The following is a 17,191-nucleotide window of genomic DNA, read 5'->3' on the forward strand; positions in this document are numbered from 1 at the left end:
ATTTCTGGACCAGATCCAGGGCGCCGGTCTGTATGCCTCAGAGGCACTGGGATGGCAGCTAGACCCCAGCCGCTCTAGAAACTTCTCTCAACTCAGGTTTCACTGCCACCGCACAGAGGAGGAAGGGACGGGGAAGCAGCAGACCCCCAACTCCGGCGGGAGGTCACCCTCTGCCCCCCGACTCCGGGTTGCGTGTGCATTTGAGAGGCGTGGTCTCGGGTGTATTTTAATTCCTGACTTTTGTGTTTCATTCTGGAACATCAGATATATATATATATATATATATATTTTTTACCCACCGGGGAAGATTCTCCACTGGAATCCGGGCGTCCTGGGCATCGGGGTCTGGGGCCCTGAAATGAAAATGTTAGAAAAGAAATAATGTCATGGGAGCAATCCAGGTGTAAATCTGTGGGTTTGCCCAGCAGCTTGAGGTACAGAATCAATCAACACCCGCGGATTCGCAGGGGAGACGGACGCCGATTCCCTCCTGGTAGTGATCCCTCAGGACGTGGGTGGTGTGAGGGAGTAGGAAGCCCACCTCCTATTCCCTTCCACTTCCTACTCCCTTTTCACGCTCTTTTCATGCTCTCCGTCATCAGGGTTGGAGATGCCTGATGAAAGGATCCAGTGATCCTTTTAAACCTTCTGCAGACATGTCATAGCAGTCGATTACTTGCATAATTGATACTGCTCTAACAGGACCAGAGAGAATTTTTCCCATTATTCTGTCGACTCTTCATTTCACCCCTTACAACAGTATATGTTCGTCATGGAAACGATGGGGGGAATTCAGGGAGACACGTACCCACAATCCCCATGTCTAGTAATCACCGTTAACATTTTATCTATTTTCTTCTACTACTTTTTTCATCTCCCTCCAGATACACCAACATGTGTGTGTGCTTAAGTACAAATAAGACCATATTGTATAGATAGATTCTGTTGTTTTCTCTTAATGTTGTAAATTTGCAAGCAAAATATTTCTTTAAAACTATTGTTTGTATATAGTCTTATTCCTCATAAATACCCACGTGGATCTCGCTAATGATCCATTTTCTTGCCTCTGTGTCTAACTTAGGAAAACAGAATACATGTATTCCAGTGTGTGATGCAATTACCCTTTTCCTGCTAATGCTGGACAGATCGGACTCTTATAATTCTCAGCCACGACGCCACAAGAGGTACACCGAGTTTTAAACAAACTACCTGAAAAACATAAGAAAGACCAGAATTTAGTGAAACCAAGTACAGTATCTTCATGAGGAAAAGATACAGAATAATTTAGGTTTTATATGTTCCCTTTTGCAAACCTGGTATCGTGGAGCTGGAAAACGAGAAGTGCCTTCACCAGCGCATGTCACTCAAGCTTTGTTTTCAACAGGCAGCAGAGTGATGCCAGTGCTAAAACTCTGTGCCTACATAAGGTTTCAACAAGCCCGTCTTGTGGGCACAAACAATTCCAGTGATCACATAGCAGAATGTCGTGTTTTTCTTGTCACTGTGCGTGGGCAGAGTGTCTTTCCAAGTGTCGCATCAAAAGCACGACAGCACTGTGGGTAGGACACTTGCTTGCATGTGGCTGACCCGGGTTCTGTTACTGGGACCCCGTATGGTCCCCTGAGCACCACAGGAAATGATTCCTGAGCACAGAGTCAGGAGTAAGCCCTGAGGACTGCCAAGTATGACCTAAAAACAAAACAACCAAAAAACAAACAAACAAACAAACAAACAAAAAATCTTTCTTTTTTTTAAGGAAGCAGGATTTGGGCCACACCCACTGGTTCCCAGGGGTCACTCCAGACGGTGCTGTAGGAGGCGGGTCATATTCAGAGCCAACCACAGTTCAATCCCAGGTACCACATGCAAGATAAGCACCTTAGCCTCCATATCTTTTCAGCCCAAAACACAGGGTGCATTTTTATGGTGTTTTTTGGGTCACACCCGGCAATGCTCTGGGGTTACTCCTGGCTTTGCACTCAGGAATTACTCCTGGAGGTGCTCGGGGGACACTATGGGATGCTGGGAATCGAACCTGGGTCGGCCGCGTACAAGGCAAACGCCTTGCCTGCTGTGCTATCGCTCCAGCCCCCGTGTATTTTTAAGCCAAAGGTTTGATAAAAGAAGGAAGTTCTTTCTATTTTTTTTTCTTATATTATAAGAGGGTTGTTATTGTCTGCAACCACAAGAACCCCAACTAATAAGGCTCTATCATCTAAGTCCCTAAACAGCTCTGCCTGGTAGGTATCAGTGCCCCACACGATCCGTGGCCGGTGACACAATCCACACTCCAGCTCTGGGAGAAGCGAGAAGTGCCTTGCGGAAACAGCCAAGACCGGCGGAGGAGCACAGACCCCGGTTAGGGCTGAGCGACCCTGACCTGTCTGGGTTCCATGGACACTTCTGTGACTGGGGTGGTGACAAATGCGGAGACGCAGGCAACTTCACAGCACACACACAAACCCACCACGTCCCCCCACTGGGCTGTGCTTCCGGAAATGCCACCTCCAGGACCCCAGTCTCTGGGACTAACCCCCTGTGGCCTCTTGCATGCAAATGTCCTGGGGAAGGACTGTGCGGGGAGGTGAGAGGGGAGGGAGGGGCCCCCCAGAGTTGCTGGATCCTGCAAAGACCACGGCCAACGCCCCAGAGCTCCAGCTTCCCTGAAGCCCCCGGGAGCTACGGCTCAGAAGGCCCCTTGAGAGCATGCCCTAAGGGGGCTCATGTGACTGGCAGACCAGCACTTCTCCATCACACACACACACACACACACACACACACACACACACACACACACACACGAGATGTCCAGGGTCCAGATCAGTGCTTCTCCACCACACACACACATACACTCACACACAGACACAAGATCACAAAATGCCTGAGGTCCAAACCAGTGCTTGTCCATCACTCCATCACACACACACACACACACACACACACACACACACACACACACACACAAGAGATGCTCAGGGTCCAGACCAGAGCTTCTCCATCACACACATACACACACACACACACACACACACACACAAGAGATGCTCAGGGTCCAGACCAGAGCTTCTCCATCACACATACACACACACACACACACACACACACACACACACACACACGATACCTGGGGTCCTGTCCCCATGCCGAACCCCAGAATCAGGTTTGATGAGTCCCGATGGGAAAGGGTGAAACCCGTGCTGGAAACTCAGCAGCTCGCTCACCGTGGAGTTCCAGAAGGTTCTTGGTGCCGGCCCGGCGGTGCAGCTCGTCGATGTTCTGGGTGATGACCATGACGCGCCGGCCCTGCTTGTGCAGCCGGGCCTCACACTCGGCGATGGCCAGGTGCCCGGGGTTGGGCGCCTTGCTCAGCATCACCTCCCGCCGGTAGTGGTAGAACTCCCACACCTGGGACGGGTTCCGGGCAAAGGCCTGCGGCGTGGCCAGGTCCTGGCACGGGAGGAGGCCGGGGTCAGACAGGGATGGGGTGTGGAGGGGAGCTCACGCCCCAGAGCACTCTTGGGCTGGGTTCTGTGACATGCACGCAGGCAAAGGGCCAGCGGTGGCTGGCAGGCGGCAGGGCACACACACACAAGGCTGTCTGGGGCCTCGATCCCCACCACACCAGAGAAACTCCACGTGAATAAAGAACCGAGGCAGGTGGGGTCGGCAGGGGGCAAGCTGTCTGAGGCAGGCGGGCCACGGGGCAGGCACAGGGCCAGGCCTGGACACCAATCGTGCCTCGGTCCTGGGACACAGACAGGAGCCTGACAGATCACTTCACTCTCCCCAGGTATAAGGCGGGGATCGTGTGACCCACCCCAGGCCTACGCAGGGATTAAGGCATCAGCCTTGCAGGTGTTGGTCCTCCGGTTCTATCCCTAACACCCCTCAGGGCCCTCAAGCAGTGCCAGGAGGGAGCCCTGAGCACAGGGCCGGGAGCAGCCCCTGGACACTGTCTAAATCTCCATTTTTCTGGGGCAGGGAAAGAAGGGGGCAGATCACAGAGGACTTCGGGGTAGTATCTGGGCTGGGACATGCCCTGTGGACCCCCAGGCAGTGCTGCTCCAGCACAGACAACTGTTAAAATGCAGTAGATACTGCGCCTGTCAGGGGGGAACTGCATTCATGTATATGGCGCCGCCATTAAAAAGCCCAATTCAACAAGAGATGCCTGGGGCCCCAAATCACAGAGCGGAAAAGCCATCAGCACTGCTGTGTTCATCGAGGCACTATGCCCAATAGCCAGAATCTAGAAACAACCCCAGTGCCCAAGAACAGACGACTGGATAAAGAAACTGTGGTACATCTACACAGTGGAATACGACGCAGCTTTTAGGAAAAATGGAGTCATGAAATTCGCTTAAAAATGGATGGACATGGGCTCCAGCCCTGCCCTGGTGATCATTCCCAGCATCCCACATGGTCCCCTGAGCATCACGAGGAGTAATTCCTGAGTGCAGAGCCAGGAGTAACCCCTGTGCATCTCTAGGTGTGACCCAAAAAGCAAAAAAAAAAAAAAAAAAAGTCACCAAGGGGCTGGAGCAATAGCACAGCAGGTAGGGTGTTTGCCTTGCACACAGCCAACCCGGGTTCAATTCCCAGCATCCCATATGGTCTCCTGAGCGCCGCCAGGAGTAATTCCTGAGTGCAGAGCCAGGAGTAGCACCTAAGCATTGCCAGGTGTGACCCAAAAAGCAAAAAATAAAAAATAAAATAAAACAAATTAAAAAAAAATAAAATAGTTACCAAAACAAGTATAAAAAGGAAAAAAAGAGACATTTTTGGAAAGCCCCCTCCAAACTGAGCTCCGACCCCCAGGGACCGAGTGACAGCATCAGTGTTCCCTTCGGAACGTCCCTGTCCGGGTTTCAGGCGCTCAGAGGTTCACAGTCAAACTCCCCACCGCCCAGGGCGGTCCCTGCGCGTCCCGGGACCGCACTCACCTGCGCCTGCCACTTCCGCCAGTAGCCCCCGGCGCCCCTGAACGTGGGAACCCCGCTCTCCGCACTGACGCCAGCCCCCGAGAGGATGACGATGTGCTTCGCCTTGGCGAAGAGCTTCCGAAAGTCGGCCATGTCTAGACGGAGGAGAACACCTGCGTTACACCCGGGGACCGCCTGGGACGACACGGTCTCTGGCTGACGTCCAGCCTCGACCTGGTGTGCAGTTACCCGCCAAGACGTCGGGGCAAAACCAGTCCCGACACGCGCAGGCTCCATCCCGGAGGATGTGACCCGTGTGACAGGGGTCGCGGGGTTCTGACCAAGAGGCCGGGGTTTGGGGAGCGTGGGGGTGGCTTTAGGGGCTTGGCATGTAGGAGGCCCTGGGTTCCTACCCCAACAGGGCATGGTGTCCCCTTCCCCCATCCTCATGTAGGGGGGTCCTGGAAGTGCCACACAGTCAGCGCCACCAAGGATGACCCCCACCATCCCCCCATTTATAAAAGCAAGCAAGGGCTGCAGGGACACGGGGCATGCTGCCTTGGCTCTGCCTCCCCCGCCCTGGTGCAGGCGCTCTGCCCATCCTGGGCACCGTGCCCTGCCCTCTGGCTCCCTCACGGCTGGGCAGGTCCTACGCTGCACCACGTGGTTCCCTGAGCCCTCGCAAGTGCGCTACTAGAGACCCCTCAGCACTCTGGGGTGGGGGCCCAGGGATCCCCAGAACAAGTCCCCAGTGTCATTGCATCCTGGGGCCCCTGCACTAAGCCATCAGGCCACGAAGAGTCAGGGGAGGGACCCCGCACTCCTGAGTACCGACTAGGGGAACCCCCCCAAAAGTCAATCCGTGCCGGGTTCTTGGGGAAAAGATGGAAGGTACAATCATGTTGGATGTGGGGTGGTGGGAAAGCTTTGGGGGGTGGGCGTCTTCCTGAACACTCCAGCCCTTGGGGAGGTTCTACCACTGTGCTTGTGCGGTCACCAGCGCCTCTGGCAGCTGGGGACACCGCGCGCGCACACACACACACACACACACACACACACTCACACACACGCGCGCAGCGGAGTGGGTGCTTCACATCCTTTTCCCTCCCGAGGCTGGCAGAGGGGAATGGGAAATATACCTGAGCAAACCTAAAGCATCAGAAACGTTACCAAAAGATAAAAATGGAGCCAGAGTTCAGCTGTTTTTTTTTTTCTATTTGTGTTTTCGGCTTTGGAATCATACCCAGCAATGCTCAGGAGTTACTCCCAGCCCCCAAGAAAATAAACTAGGGGGCTGGAGCGACAGCACAGCGGGTAGGGCATTTGCCTTGCATGTGGCCAACCCAGGTTCAATTCCCAGCATCCCATAGGGTCCCCTGAGCACCGCCAGGAGTGATTCCTGAGTGCAGAGCCAGGAGTAACCCCTGTGCATCACCGGGTGTGACCCAAAAAGAAAAAAAAAAGCAAAGAAAATAAATTAATGTCATGTGTGTGGTGCTTGGGAGATTGTTCCAGGAGAAATAAGAAAATGTCTGAATAGAGTTGATGCTCTATCCTCAACACACACACACACACACACACGCGCGCGCGCGCGCACACACTCACACGCACACACACAGCTTCCAACTCCAGCGGAGGGAGGACAGGGTAGGCTAAGCAGGACCTACTTGAACTTGGACGAGTCATCGTCGGGCAAATCTGGGCTCTTGTGGCCGTGGAAGGCTTCAGTCCACAGAACAGCTGGGAAACCAGCTTCCTCGGGGCCGTCTGGAGGGCTCGCATCTGGGGTCTTCAGTGCTACTGATTCCCAGGGTGGGCTTTAGAAAAAATACAACTGTCACTGTCACTGTTATCCCATTGTTCATTAATTTGCTCGAGCGGGCACCAGTAACATCTCCATTGTGAGACTTCTTGTTACTGTTTTTGGCATATCAACTATGCCACGGGGAACCTGCCAGGCTCTGCCGTAAGAAAAAAAAAAACAAAGGGAAACCATCAGAAAAATGCATGTTTTCCTACAGAAATCCATGCAAAAGAATAACCTTAACACGAATTTCCAGGAGCAGGAGGTGGGGAGGTAGCTCAGTGGTGGAGAGCACGCTTTGCTTTGAAGGGTTTGATAGCTGGCATCAAAAATTTTGAAAAGAACAAGAAAAAAAAATCTCCCAACAATGCCAGCAGCAGATCTTCATGGTTGCTACAGATTGACAGGTTTACATATAAACCTGATTCAAATGGACCCAATTTGAAAAAAAGGAGACAACATCAATAAACAATGGCTCTTTTGCAATATAGACTGTGGCTGCTATGGGGGGAAAAATGTATGTGCAATCCTACTGCGATGACATTCTGAAACTGCAGGGACAGAAAACATATGCCAGTGATTGGCTGAGAGGGAAGGAGTGATCAGGGGCCAGGTGGGGGTGGTAATGGGTGGGACCGTCCTGCATCTCGATTATGATAGTGTTGAGTCTCTCCAAACCAGCAGGACTGTACTCTAAAAGGGTGAACTGCACTGCCACCTACATAAAGTGTATAACTGCACTCTAGGATGAGGGGGTGGGGCAGGGAGAGCTCAGCAGGCTGAGCACATACTTCGCATGCAGGAGGCCCAGGTGTGACCGCTGGCACTGCATGGTTCCCCAGCACCACCAGGAGCAACTCAGGAGCACTGAGTCAGGAGTTGCACTGGAGCACTACTGGATGTAGTCCAAACAAAACACAATAAGGCCCCTACAACAAGGGGCAGAAGGGCTTCATTTCCACAAGGTGAAACATTTCTGGAAATTGGGTGCACAAAAATGTGAAAATACTTAACACTCTTGAGCTATACACTTAAAATTAGCTAAGACAGTCAATGTTACATATATTTTACTGCTATTTTTTCGTTTGTTTTGTTTTTATTTGCTTTTGGGGTCACACTGGCAATGCACAGGGGTTACCTCCTGGCTTTGCACTCAGGAATTACCTCTGACAGTACTCAGGGGACCATATGGGATGCTGGGAATCGAACCTGAGTCAGCCACCTGCAAGGCAAATGCCCTACCAGCTGTGCTATTGCTCCAGCCCCTATTCAGATTCTTATATGTGAAAAAAAAAAGTTTTCTCTAACATAATAGAGAGTTCCTCAAGGTACAAATAGTGTTTTATGAGAGACAGGAAAGGAGATATAAGAATATACCAGCGAGTATTTATTTGCATTGGTGAGTCTGCCTTTCATTTTAGTTTTTAAATTCGGGGCCATACCTCATGGTGCTCAGGCCTTACCCCTGAAGAGACTCAGTGGACCGTACGCAGTGTCGGGGATCAAACTCAGGTCAGCAGTGCGCAAGGCAAGCACTGTACCCATTGTCCTCTCTGGCCCATTTTTTTTTTCAAATGGAAGAATTCACGAGAATTCTAAAACAGCATTGCAGTTTAAAATGGAATGTGGGGCTGGAGCAATAGAAGAGCGGGTAGGGTGTTTGCCTTGCACGCGGCCGACCCGGGTTCGATCCCTAGCATCCCATATGGTCCCCCGAGCACCAGGGATAATTCCTGAGTGCAGAGCCAGGAGTAACCCCTGTGCATCTCGGGATGTGACACAAAAAGCAAAAAATAAATAAATAAATAATCAAAAAACAAAATGGAATGTATGGGGACAAAAGCAGAAGTCAGAATTTCCAAGATATGTGCCTCTGTGATGTCTTTCTACATGGCCCAGGAGTTCCTGCCAAGGCCAGCAAGCGGCACCTCACCCTCTGAGGACCTGCAGGGGGTCAGTGACAGGGTGAGAAAAGATGGATTACAGGCTCCGGGCCGGGGTTAGATGAGGCCGAGGAGGGCTCAAGGAAATGGGACTTTGTCTTGGACCAGCCTGCTGTCAGCAAACAGGACGCGCTGGGTGAATCTTTCCATGAATCTTATCCAGAAGGTGAGGCCCGAGCTCTGACGGTCAGGAAGCAGCAGCCCTCCCACCAGCGGGGCGAGGAGGATGTTTTGTTATTGCCCAAGTTTCGACCGTGTTCTTGCTTTTTGTCTGGATTCAGACCCAACTGTGGAGATGTTTCAGTTCTGTCCTGATTCTCCGTGGTTAAAAGGTGGCCCGGTCTGGCGTTAGGTGTCTCGAGAAATGACTGATGTGCATCAGGAGCAAATCACTGGCTTATCCGTGCCAGGTCAGGACAGAAAGCAAGCCGATGGTCATCACCTTATAAACGGGGCCCACCAAGGCTCATCCAGACGATGAATGTGACTTGGTGCCCAAAACTGCTAATGTTGGAAGAGAAATCCTCAGGATTCCCTTTGTCCGTGTGGGAAGAGACTCCCTCTTCAATTCTACCACCTCCGATTTGCCATGTTTGGAGCGATAGCACAGTGGTAAGGGCATTCGCCTTTCATGCGGCCGACCCGTGTTCGATTCCTCCACCCCTCTCAGAGAGCCCGGCAAGCTACCGAGAGTATCGCACACGCACGGCAGAGCCTGGCAAGCTACCCGTGGCTTATTGGATATGCCAAAAACAGTAACAATGTCTCCCAATGCAATGACAGTGACTCTGCAGCATCTCCCTTCTCAGAGCCAGGCAGGAGCAGTTTCCCAAGGTCTCCTTGTCCAGGGGAGACGGGAATAGACTCTCCAAGCCAAACCCATGGGAGAATCATGTCCTGGGCTGAACTGGGACATAACAGGATGCTGTGGTGCCAGGTGGCAGGAACAAGAGAGAAAGCCCGAATACTGGCACATGGATAAGAAAAAAACCTTCACTATGATCAGTCCTCAGAGCTTACCTGTATTAAGAGCAGTTTCTTTATTCCTGTATAAATCTCTGGACAAATAACAGGCACAACTTTTTTTTTTTTTGGTTGTGGGGGGGGGGGTGGGGTTTGAGCTGCACCTGGTGGTGCTCAGAGTGTACTTCTGGCTCTGCACTCAGGGGTCACTCCAGGCAGGGCTTGGGGACCAGATGGGATGCTGGGGATTCAACCCGGGTTAGCCATGCACAAAGCCAGCATCCTGCCTGCTGTCCTATCTCTCTGGTTCCAGAATAACTTTTCTGACGCCCCTCCTGCACATGTGCTTTCCTTTGCTTCTCTTAAACTCTTGCTATGTGATACTCTCACTTCAGGTGTCCTGAACTTACTCTACAATATAATGATGGGACAAGAGTGTGGGAACAGAGCTGTGCTCCACCACGAGTCTCATCCCTCCAGCAACATCAGGCAACAAATGCAGTGAATTCTAGCCTGTAAGGCAACTGCAACTTGACCGTGGAAAAACCTATCAGTGAAAAGCTAAACCAAGTGATCAAAGTTAACATCACCAGTAGTAGGAAAAGAGGCGACTTCCTCTATCTCCTGATACGGTATCATTCAACAGGCATATAGCATACCGCACCTGGATGGTATTTTTCCCTCAAAGTGTGTGCACTCAGTTAAATGATAAGAACACATGATAAAGATGGGGAAAGGAATGTTGGTGTGAGACCAGGAAGTTTTAAACCAAGCTTGCAAATTAGTTAATAATACTGTATCAGTGTAAACACCCCTCTTCAGATCATCTACTGGGTAAGATGTTAACCTGGGGGGAAATCAGGTAAATGCTAAGTGGGAACTCCATGTACAAATTTTGCAACATTCCTGTAAACCTAAAATTATTTCAAAATAAAGTTACTTTCTTTAAAACACACACACACACACAGTGCTAAGTGAAAGAGCCCCAAGCCCAAATACAAAAAGCTATATGCTACTTGAGACCAATTTATATGATATTCAGAAGAGGTAATACTCTAGGTACAGAAATGACATCCACAGTTTCCTGACAACTAGGAGAGAAAAAGGCAAGGAGGGACAAGAAATCTTTTTATTTTTTTTCATACCTGGTGATGCTCAGGGCTTACTCCTGGCTCTGCACTCAGACATCACTCCTGGTAGGTTCAGGGGATCATAACAGGTGCCGAGGACCAAATCTGAGCCAACCCTATTCCAGGCCTTATCTATTATATAATATCTCTAGCCCCTGGAATCTTTTTAAGCAATGGCAAATCCATTGTCTTTATTTTGTGGTGTTTTTTCAAAACTCAGAAAACCACGTAAAAAAAATAATAGATATCAAGGCTGGAGCAATAGCACGGCGGGCAGGGCATTTGCCTAGCACGCGGCCGACCCAGGTTTGATTTCCAGCATCCCATGTGGTCCCCTGAGCACTTCCAGGGGTAATTCCTGAGTGCAGAGCCAGGAGTAACCCCTGAGCATCGCTGGGTGTGACCAAAAAAGGAAAAAAAAAAGCTATTATAGTATGTAAGTTTGATTTCAATAAGCCTCATTTAAAACTAAGAATCAAAGGGCCAAGAGGTATTATGGCAGGTAGGGCGCTTGCCTTGAGTGCAGCTGACCCAGGTTCAATCTCCGGCACCCCAGAGGGTCCCCTGGGCCTGGTCACTGAAGCCTGTCTCTGCTATAATAGAGAAGAATGGACAAGAAGCTTTTGGAATAATTGAAAAAGAGATTAGGTTAGAGAAAAATGGGACATTGTTGGTCTCCAGAACTACATCAGCAGACAAGTCAGTAGAAGGACCTGGGAGACAGGCCAGAGAGCACAAAGAGACGGGGGTGAGGGTGGGGACATATGTGGAGGGGGATGGGCAAAAGCCAGGGAGAAGCAACCCACCCCCAGCTCCACCTGAAGGAAGCATGGTGAAAATAAATTTCAACCAGCATGGCCATGATAAGCTTGTAACAAAATTTATTTGGAAAAGCAAATGATCCATAACAACTCCGTAAAGGGCATGTTCTGTGCTACGATGGCTCTGGATTTCTTATTTCGCTTTCTCAGAGTTGTGCAACTATCACATGATGAAATGTTCTAAAACATGGTGAAAATATTCTAAAATTAGATTGTGGGTTTTTTTTTAATTAGGGAAAAATCTTAAACAGTTTTTTTGAAAAAAAAAAATGAGTTCTATGTTCCCTTCACCCAGTTTTAATATTTAAGAGGGTTTTTCAAGATCCACTTAAGGCCTTCAAGAGTGGGCCACAGGTAATCATTATCAAACTTACACATCTTGCAGCCAGAGGGACTGTACAGGATTAAAGCACTTAGCCTGCCTATGGCAGATCCCTCGCATGATCCCCGGTAATCTCATGGTACTGAGCACCACCAGGGGTGATTCCCCACACGTCGAAAAGCCGGGGGTATCCCCAATCATTGCCAGTGTGCTTCAAAAATAAATGAGCTTGGGGCCGGAGCGACAGTACAGCGGGTAGGGTGTTTGTCTTGCACTAGGTCGACCTGGGTTCGATCCCCGGCATCCCATAGGGTCCCCCAAGCACTGCCAGGAGTAATTCATGAGTGCAGAGCCAGGAGTAACCCCTGAACATCGCTGGGTGTGACCCATAAAGCAAAAAATAAAAATAAAATAAATGAGCTTGCTGCACATCTTGTCTAGACCTGTGAAGATTCAAGTTCCCAATACTGCCCAAACTCCCAATAGCCCCTTCCAGAAGCGACATTTCCTATCGGTTTAAGTTTAACACATATCTTGAGGGGGCTGGAGAATAGCACAATGCACTGAGCACCCACTTTGCATGAGGGAGGCGTAGGCTGGTCGCACAACCGGTGTCGACCCCTTTCAAAGGTATTTGTTTCCAGTTTTGCCTTCTAATATTTAAATTTAGAACGGTTTCAGAAAACCCTGTGCTTCTGTAGATTTAAGAAAATATTTGGGGGCAGGGGGCAGATAGAACAGTAGATAGGGTGTTTGCCTTGCACAACACCAACCCAGGTTCGACCATCTAATATGGTCCCCTGAGCACCGCCAGGAGTGATTCCTGAGTGCAGAGCCAGGAGTAAGCCATGGGTATTGCTGGGTGTGGCCCCCAAGAAAACATACCTGCTGTTCTATCTCTCCGGCCTCTTCTTGCACATGTCAACCCTAGGTATCCCAGATGGTCCCATGCCCCACCAGGAGTGATCCCTATGTACAGAATCAAGAGTACACACTCAGCAACACTGGGCTCGGCTCCAAAACAAAAAACGAAGACTTTTGGGGGCTGGAGTGATAGCACAGCAGCTAGGGCATTTGCCTTGCACACGGCCGACCCGGGTTCAAATCCCAGCATCCCATATGGTCCCCTGAGCACTGCCAGGAGTAATTCCTGAGTGCAGAGCCAGGAGTAAACCCTGTGCATCGCCGGGGTGTGACCCAAAAAGAAAAAAAAAAAGAAGACTTTTAAGGGATATTTAATCAGGGAATTGACAGGATTAGACATAGAGATTTTTTCCATGCAAAATTTTCTATTGAAATGTTTTAATGAATACTAATTTCATAATGAAAATATTTTAAGATGTTTTATTCACTCATGTACCAATATTACAAAAATCCCTAATATTTTTCTTTTTTTTAATTTTTGCTCCTGGCACACACCAAGAGTTTGTAGGTGGTGATGCTGGAGTTGGTGTGTGTACCACACCAAGCTGGGGGCGGAAATCAATCTTCTCAGAGCAAAGCCTGCGCTCAGCTCAATGAGCTATCTCCAGCTCCCCAAACCACCAGCTTCTGGATCCTTTGCCGAGAAAATGAAAGATGCCCTTATTCTTCTACACATTATATCAAACAATAAGTATGTGCACTTATACACGCTCATGGATTAGATAGACTCTAAATCTATATGCACTTTTTGTTTGAAGCATCTATCAGACTAACGTACCATTCTATCAGTAGAATATATTCTTTATGTCTGTCTGAAGTAATAAGTCAGTAAACCATTTTGATTTCATGGGTTACTTCTACCACTCCAGTTGTATTTCACATGCTTTAAAAATAAATGCATGTGGGAATTTCTTTTTCTTTCTTTTTTTTTTTTTTTTTTTTTTTTTGCTTTTTGGGTCACACCTGGCGATGCTAAGGATTACTCCTGGCGGTGCTCGGGGGACCACATGGGATGCTGGGAATCGAACCCTGATCAGCTGCATGAAAGGCAAACGCCCTACCCGCTGTGCTATCGCTCCAGCCCAAATTTTCTATTAATTCACAAGATGTGCTGCAAGTCTCTCAGTAAATGTGAAAACTGAGTCTTGATGAAAAGCAACATGTGTACATGTCTGTGAATAATGCCACCTGGAATCTGCTCCTGCCGAGAGAGGAAACGCTCACCTCAAGGCCACCGCCAAGTATGTTTGGGCAGCATCCTCTGTGCCACCGTTTACCTGCCCTTCAGGGGGAACTGAGGCAGGCGAGGTGCTACCTTACACGAGTTTATCTACCGATAAGGTCTAAAAGCAAACTCAAAGGGTAGTGGCTGGAACTGGAAGTCGGAGTGGTTAAAACTCAGAAGATCTGGTTCAGAGGCCCGCAGAGGTGGAAACTGCCCTGAAAAGGCAGCAGTCTCTTTGCCTTGATTTACCTTGAGGTGGGGGTGGGGGGTGTCCCATGGGGAAGAGGCTCAGGGGAAGAAGTAAACTCTATCAGAATCAGTAATGCCAGTTGGCCAGTTGGCATTACTCGGGGTGAATGTCAGTCCATTTGAAGAGGGTTTTCTTCTAAGAAAGTCACCTAACAAATTAGGAAGAAAAAAAAAAATCTGCACACCCTCCATGAAAAAAAGGGGGGGCGCTCCTACTAAGTCAGAAAGATACAATAAGCGAAAAGTTAGCATCAGGAATCAGGCGTTCAAGTTCAATGCAGGCACAGCCTGGACCCCTCAGGTCCACCACCAGGGGCAAGTAACCCCGTAGCAAGGCACCAAGCCCCGGGTGCCTCTGGCTGAGACCCCCCAAAAAACAAATTAATTAATAAGAAATGAAATACCTGAGTATACTTAAAGAAACTGCCAAAAGTTCCTGGGGCGCTCGCTGAGTCCTGTTCTGAAACTCTGAGCTAAATAAATAACCAACTGCAGGTCCCTGCTAGCCGCGGTCCACGCGGCCAAATCACCCGCTTCCCCTAGGCCACCACGTGCTGGGGTCAAGGTCACCAGCGACCTGCCCGTGGCTGCGTCCCCACGCTCAGACTCCGTCACGTCCACCCTGGGATCCGGGCCAGCACCACAGCCCAGGCTTCCAGACACCTCGTGGGGCTCTCCTACCACTGGGCTCCCCCACCCCGCCAACATCCAGTGCGCCCCCAAAGCACGGTGCAGCCAGGCTGGCGGCGGGGAGGAGGTGGGGAGAGGCTCTGGAACTTTCTTCACACTTTCACCCATTTGGCCTAACAGGCCAGACCCCCCCTCGCCGCCCCCCGCTTCCTCTTTCCCCCATGCCCCTGAACACCCCTCGCCCCATGCACCTCCAAACCCTCCTCTGCACGCCCCAGCCACCGCCAGCCCAGGGGACCCACACCTGCCCCCCGGGATACTGCGGGAGCCCTCGGGACACTCCGTGCGGGGCTGCCCGAGCTCCTCCCCGTCCCCAACTGGCCTCTCAGGCCTCAACTGCCCCACGCTGGGCCCCGATCGCCGCCAGGCCACTGCCCAGGGTCCCTCCCGGTAGCCCAGGGGTTGGGGCGCGCCGATCGCGCATGCGCACCGCGGGCCGCCCGCGCCGCTTCCGTCCTGGGAGGTCCAGGCGGTGACCCGGCTCGGCCGGCCGGGCTGGGGGCCGCAAGGAGGAGGAGGTGGAAGGGGGGGACAACCGCGCAGCAGGGCCCGGGCCGGTGGGGGACACGCACCTGAGACAGCGAGCTGGCGCGGGGCGGAACCCGCAGGCCGGGGCGCAGCGCTCGGGCCCCTCCTCGGGGCTGCAGCGGCCCCTGCCGGGGACTCCGGCGCGGCTCCCAAGCCCTGCAGAGGGGCGGGGGATGGGGTGGCGGGGGACCTTCCCAGGCGCTTTGGATCGGAACCTTCCTCTTCTAGGTGAGGCTCGAGCTGCAAGGCTCAGCGCGCCTTGCAGGGTTTGCACCCGGATGCGTGCTCTGCCTCGGACCCCTAGCCGGATCCCACCCTTCACGAGCGTCCGGGCTTTCCAGATGTTGGGGTTCCTTGTTTCCCTGATCCCGAGCTAGCCCGGAATGCAGCTGCCCAGCAGCGTCCCCTCCCCCACCCACCCAGCGAGGGCGCAGGGCAGGGCAGGGCAGCTGGACATCCAGGACTCAGTGACCCACGTGATGGCCAGTGCTCACTTGTCCTTCAAATCGTGTCATGCCTTCGAGCATGTCTCTTTCTTTTATAGGTTCAGGTACAGTGCTGGAAACATAATACATCTGGGCAGGAAATTCATGTGCTACAGATGCTAAACAGCCCCAAGGCGAGGACCTTCAGGGCAGGGACATGGCGGTGAGGGCCCAAGGGATGGTTCAGCGGGAAGGACGCTTGCCTTGCTGACCCAGGTTTCACCCAGGCATCCCACATGCACTGCCCGGCGTGATTCCTGAGTGCAGTTAGTAAACCCTGAGCACTTCTGCATATGCCCCGCCCAAAAAAAGGAAAATTAAAAGAGGAGAACCAAGTGATGGGTGGGTGATTCCAACCTCAGATGTGCTCATTAGCACTGCACTGTCTTCCAGTTGTTCATCGATTTGCTCGAGCGGGCACCAGTAATGTCTCCATTGTGAGACTTGTCACTGTTTCTGGCATATCCAATATGCCATGGGTAGCTTGCCAGGCTCTGCCGCGCGGGCGGGATACTCTCGGTAGCTTGCCGGACTCTCCAAGAGGGATGGAGGAATCGAACCCGGGTTGGCCGCATGCAAGGCAAACGCCCTACCCACTGTGCTATTGCTCCAGTCCGTGTGTTCATTATAATATAACAATTCTCATGGTAAAAATCGCGCAGGAACCGTGACCACTAAACACCTCTATGATAAATACTCAGTGGCTTTCTACAAAAGGCAAAGAAAACCCACTGAAGAGATAGTACAGTAGAGCACTTGCCTTGTCTGCGGCTAACCCAGGGTCAATCCCCAGTACCACATACAGATCTCCCAGCTCTGCCAGAAATAATCCCTAAGCACATGAGCACAGAGCCAGGAGTAAGAGTGACGTAGATAGGCAGGCAGATAGGGAAGGTCCCTTCCCAAGGCAATGGCAAAGATTTCCTGGGAAGAAATAGCCCTGAGAGCCTGATAAGACCCTCAGCAGAAAACAGGAAAAAACAGGCAGTAAGGCCTGATAAGACCCTCATCTATCTACAGCAACAGACCCAGAGAAGTCCAGCAGAAACCAAAGGTCAGGAAAGGAATTTCAAAGAAGACCCTCACCACACCCAGTGCCCCTGGCAACCTCCTTAGCAACAGACTTTTACCTTGAAAGATGCCCCACATGGGGGCAGGTTGGAGAAACCCTATAAAGGCCACCTT

At 51.2% G+C, this 17,191-nt stretch overlaps 1 protein-coding gene across 1 annotated transcript in view; it reads right to left on the minus strand.

Moving 5' to 3' along the window:
- SIRT5 (sirtuin 5) overlaps positions 1 to 15,850 on the minus strand; it is a 31,650-nt gene extending 15,800 nt beyond the window's left edge. The window contains exons 1-6 of the mRNA XM_055126961.1: positions 15,566 to 15,850; positions 6,590 to 6,739; positions 4,944 to 5,077; positions 3,222 to 3,447; positions 1,122 to 1,209; positions 300 to 353 (exon numbers count right to left, since the gene is read on the minus strand). Of these exons, the coding sequence (XP_054982936.1) occupies positions 300 to 353; positions 1,122 to 1,209; positions 3,222 to 3,447; positions 4,944 to 5,077; positions 6,590 to 6,704 (617 nt within the window). The 5' untranslated portion in view covers positions 6,705 to 6,739; positions 15,566 to 15,850. The remainder of the gene's footprint in view (positions 1 to 299; positions 354 to 1,121; positions 1,210 to 3,221; positions 3,448 to 4,943; positions 5,078 to 6,589; positions 6,740 to 15,565) is intronic.
- Between the last annotated feature and the right edge of the window lie 1,341 nt (positions 15,851 to 17,191).

This window comes from Sorex araneus, chromosome 2 (genome assembly GCF_027595985.1).
Source record: "Sorex araneus isolate mSorAra2 chromosome 2, mSorAra2.pri, whole genome shotgun sequence".
In the NCBI taxonomy this organism is placed as follows: Eukaryota; Metazoa; Chordata; class Mammalia; order Eulipotyphla; family Soricidae; genus Sorex; species Sorex araneus.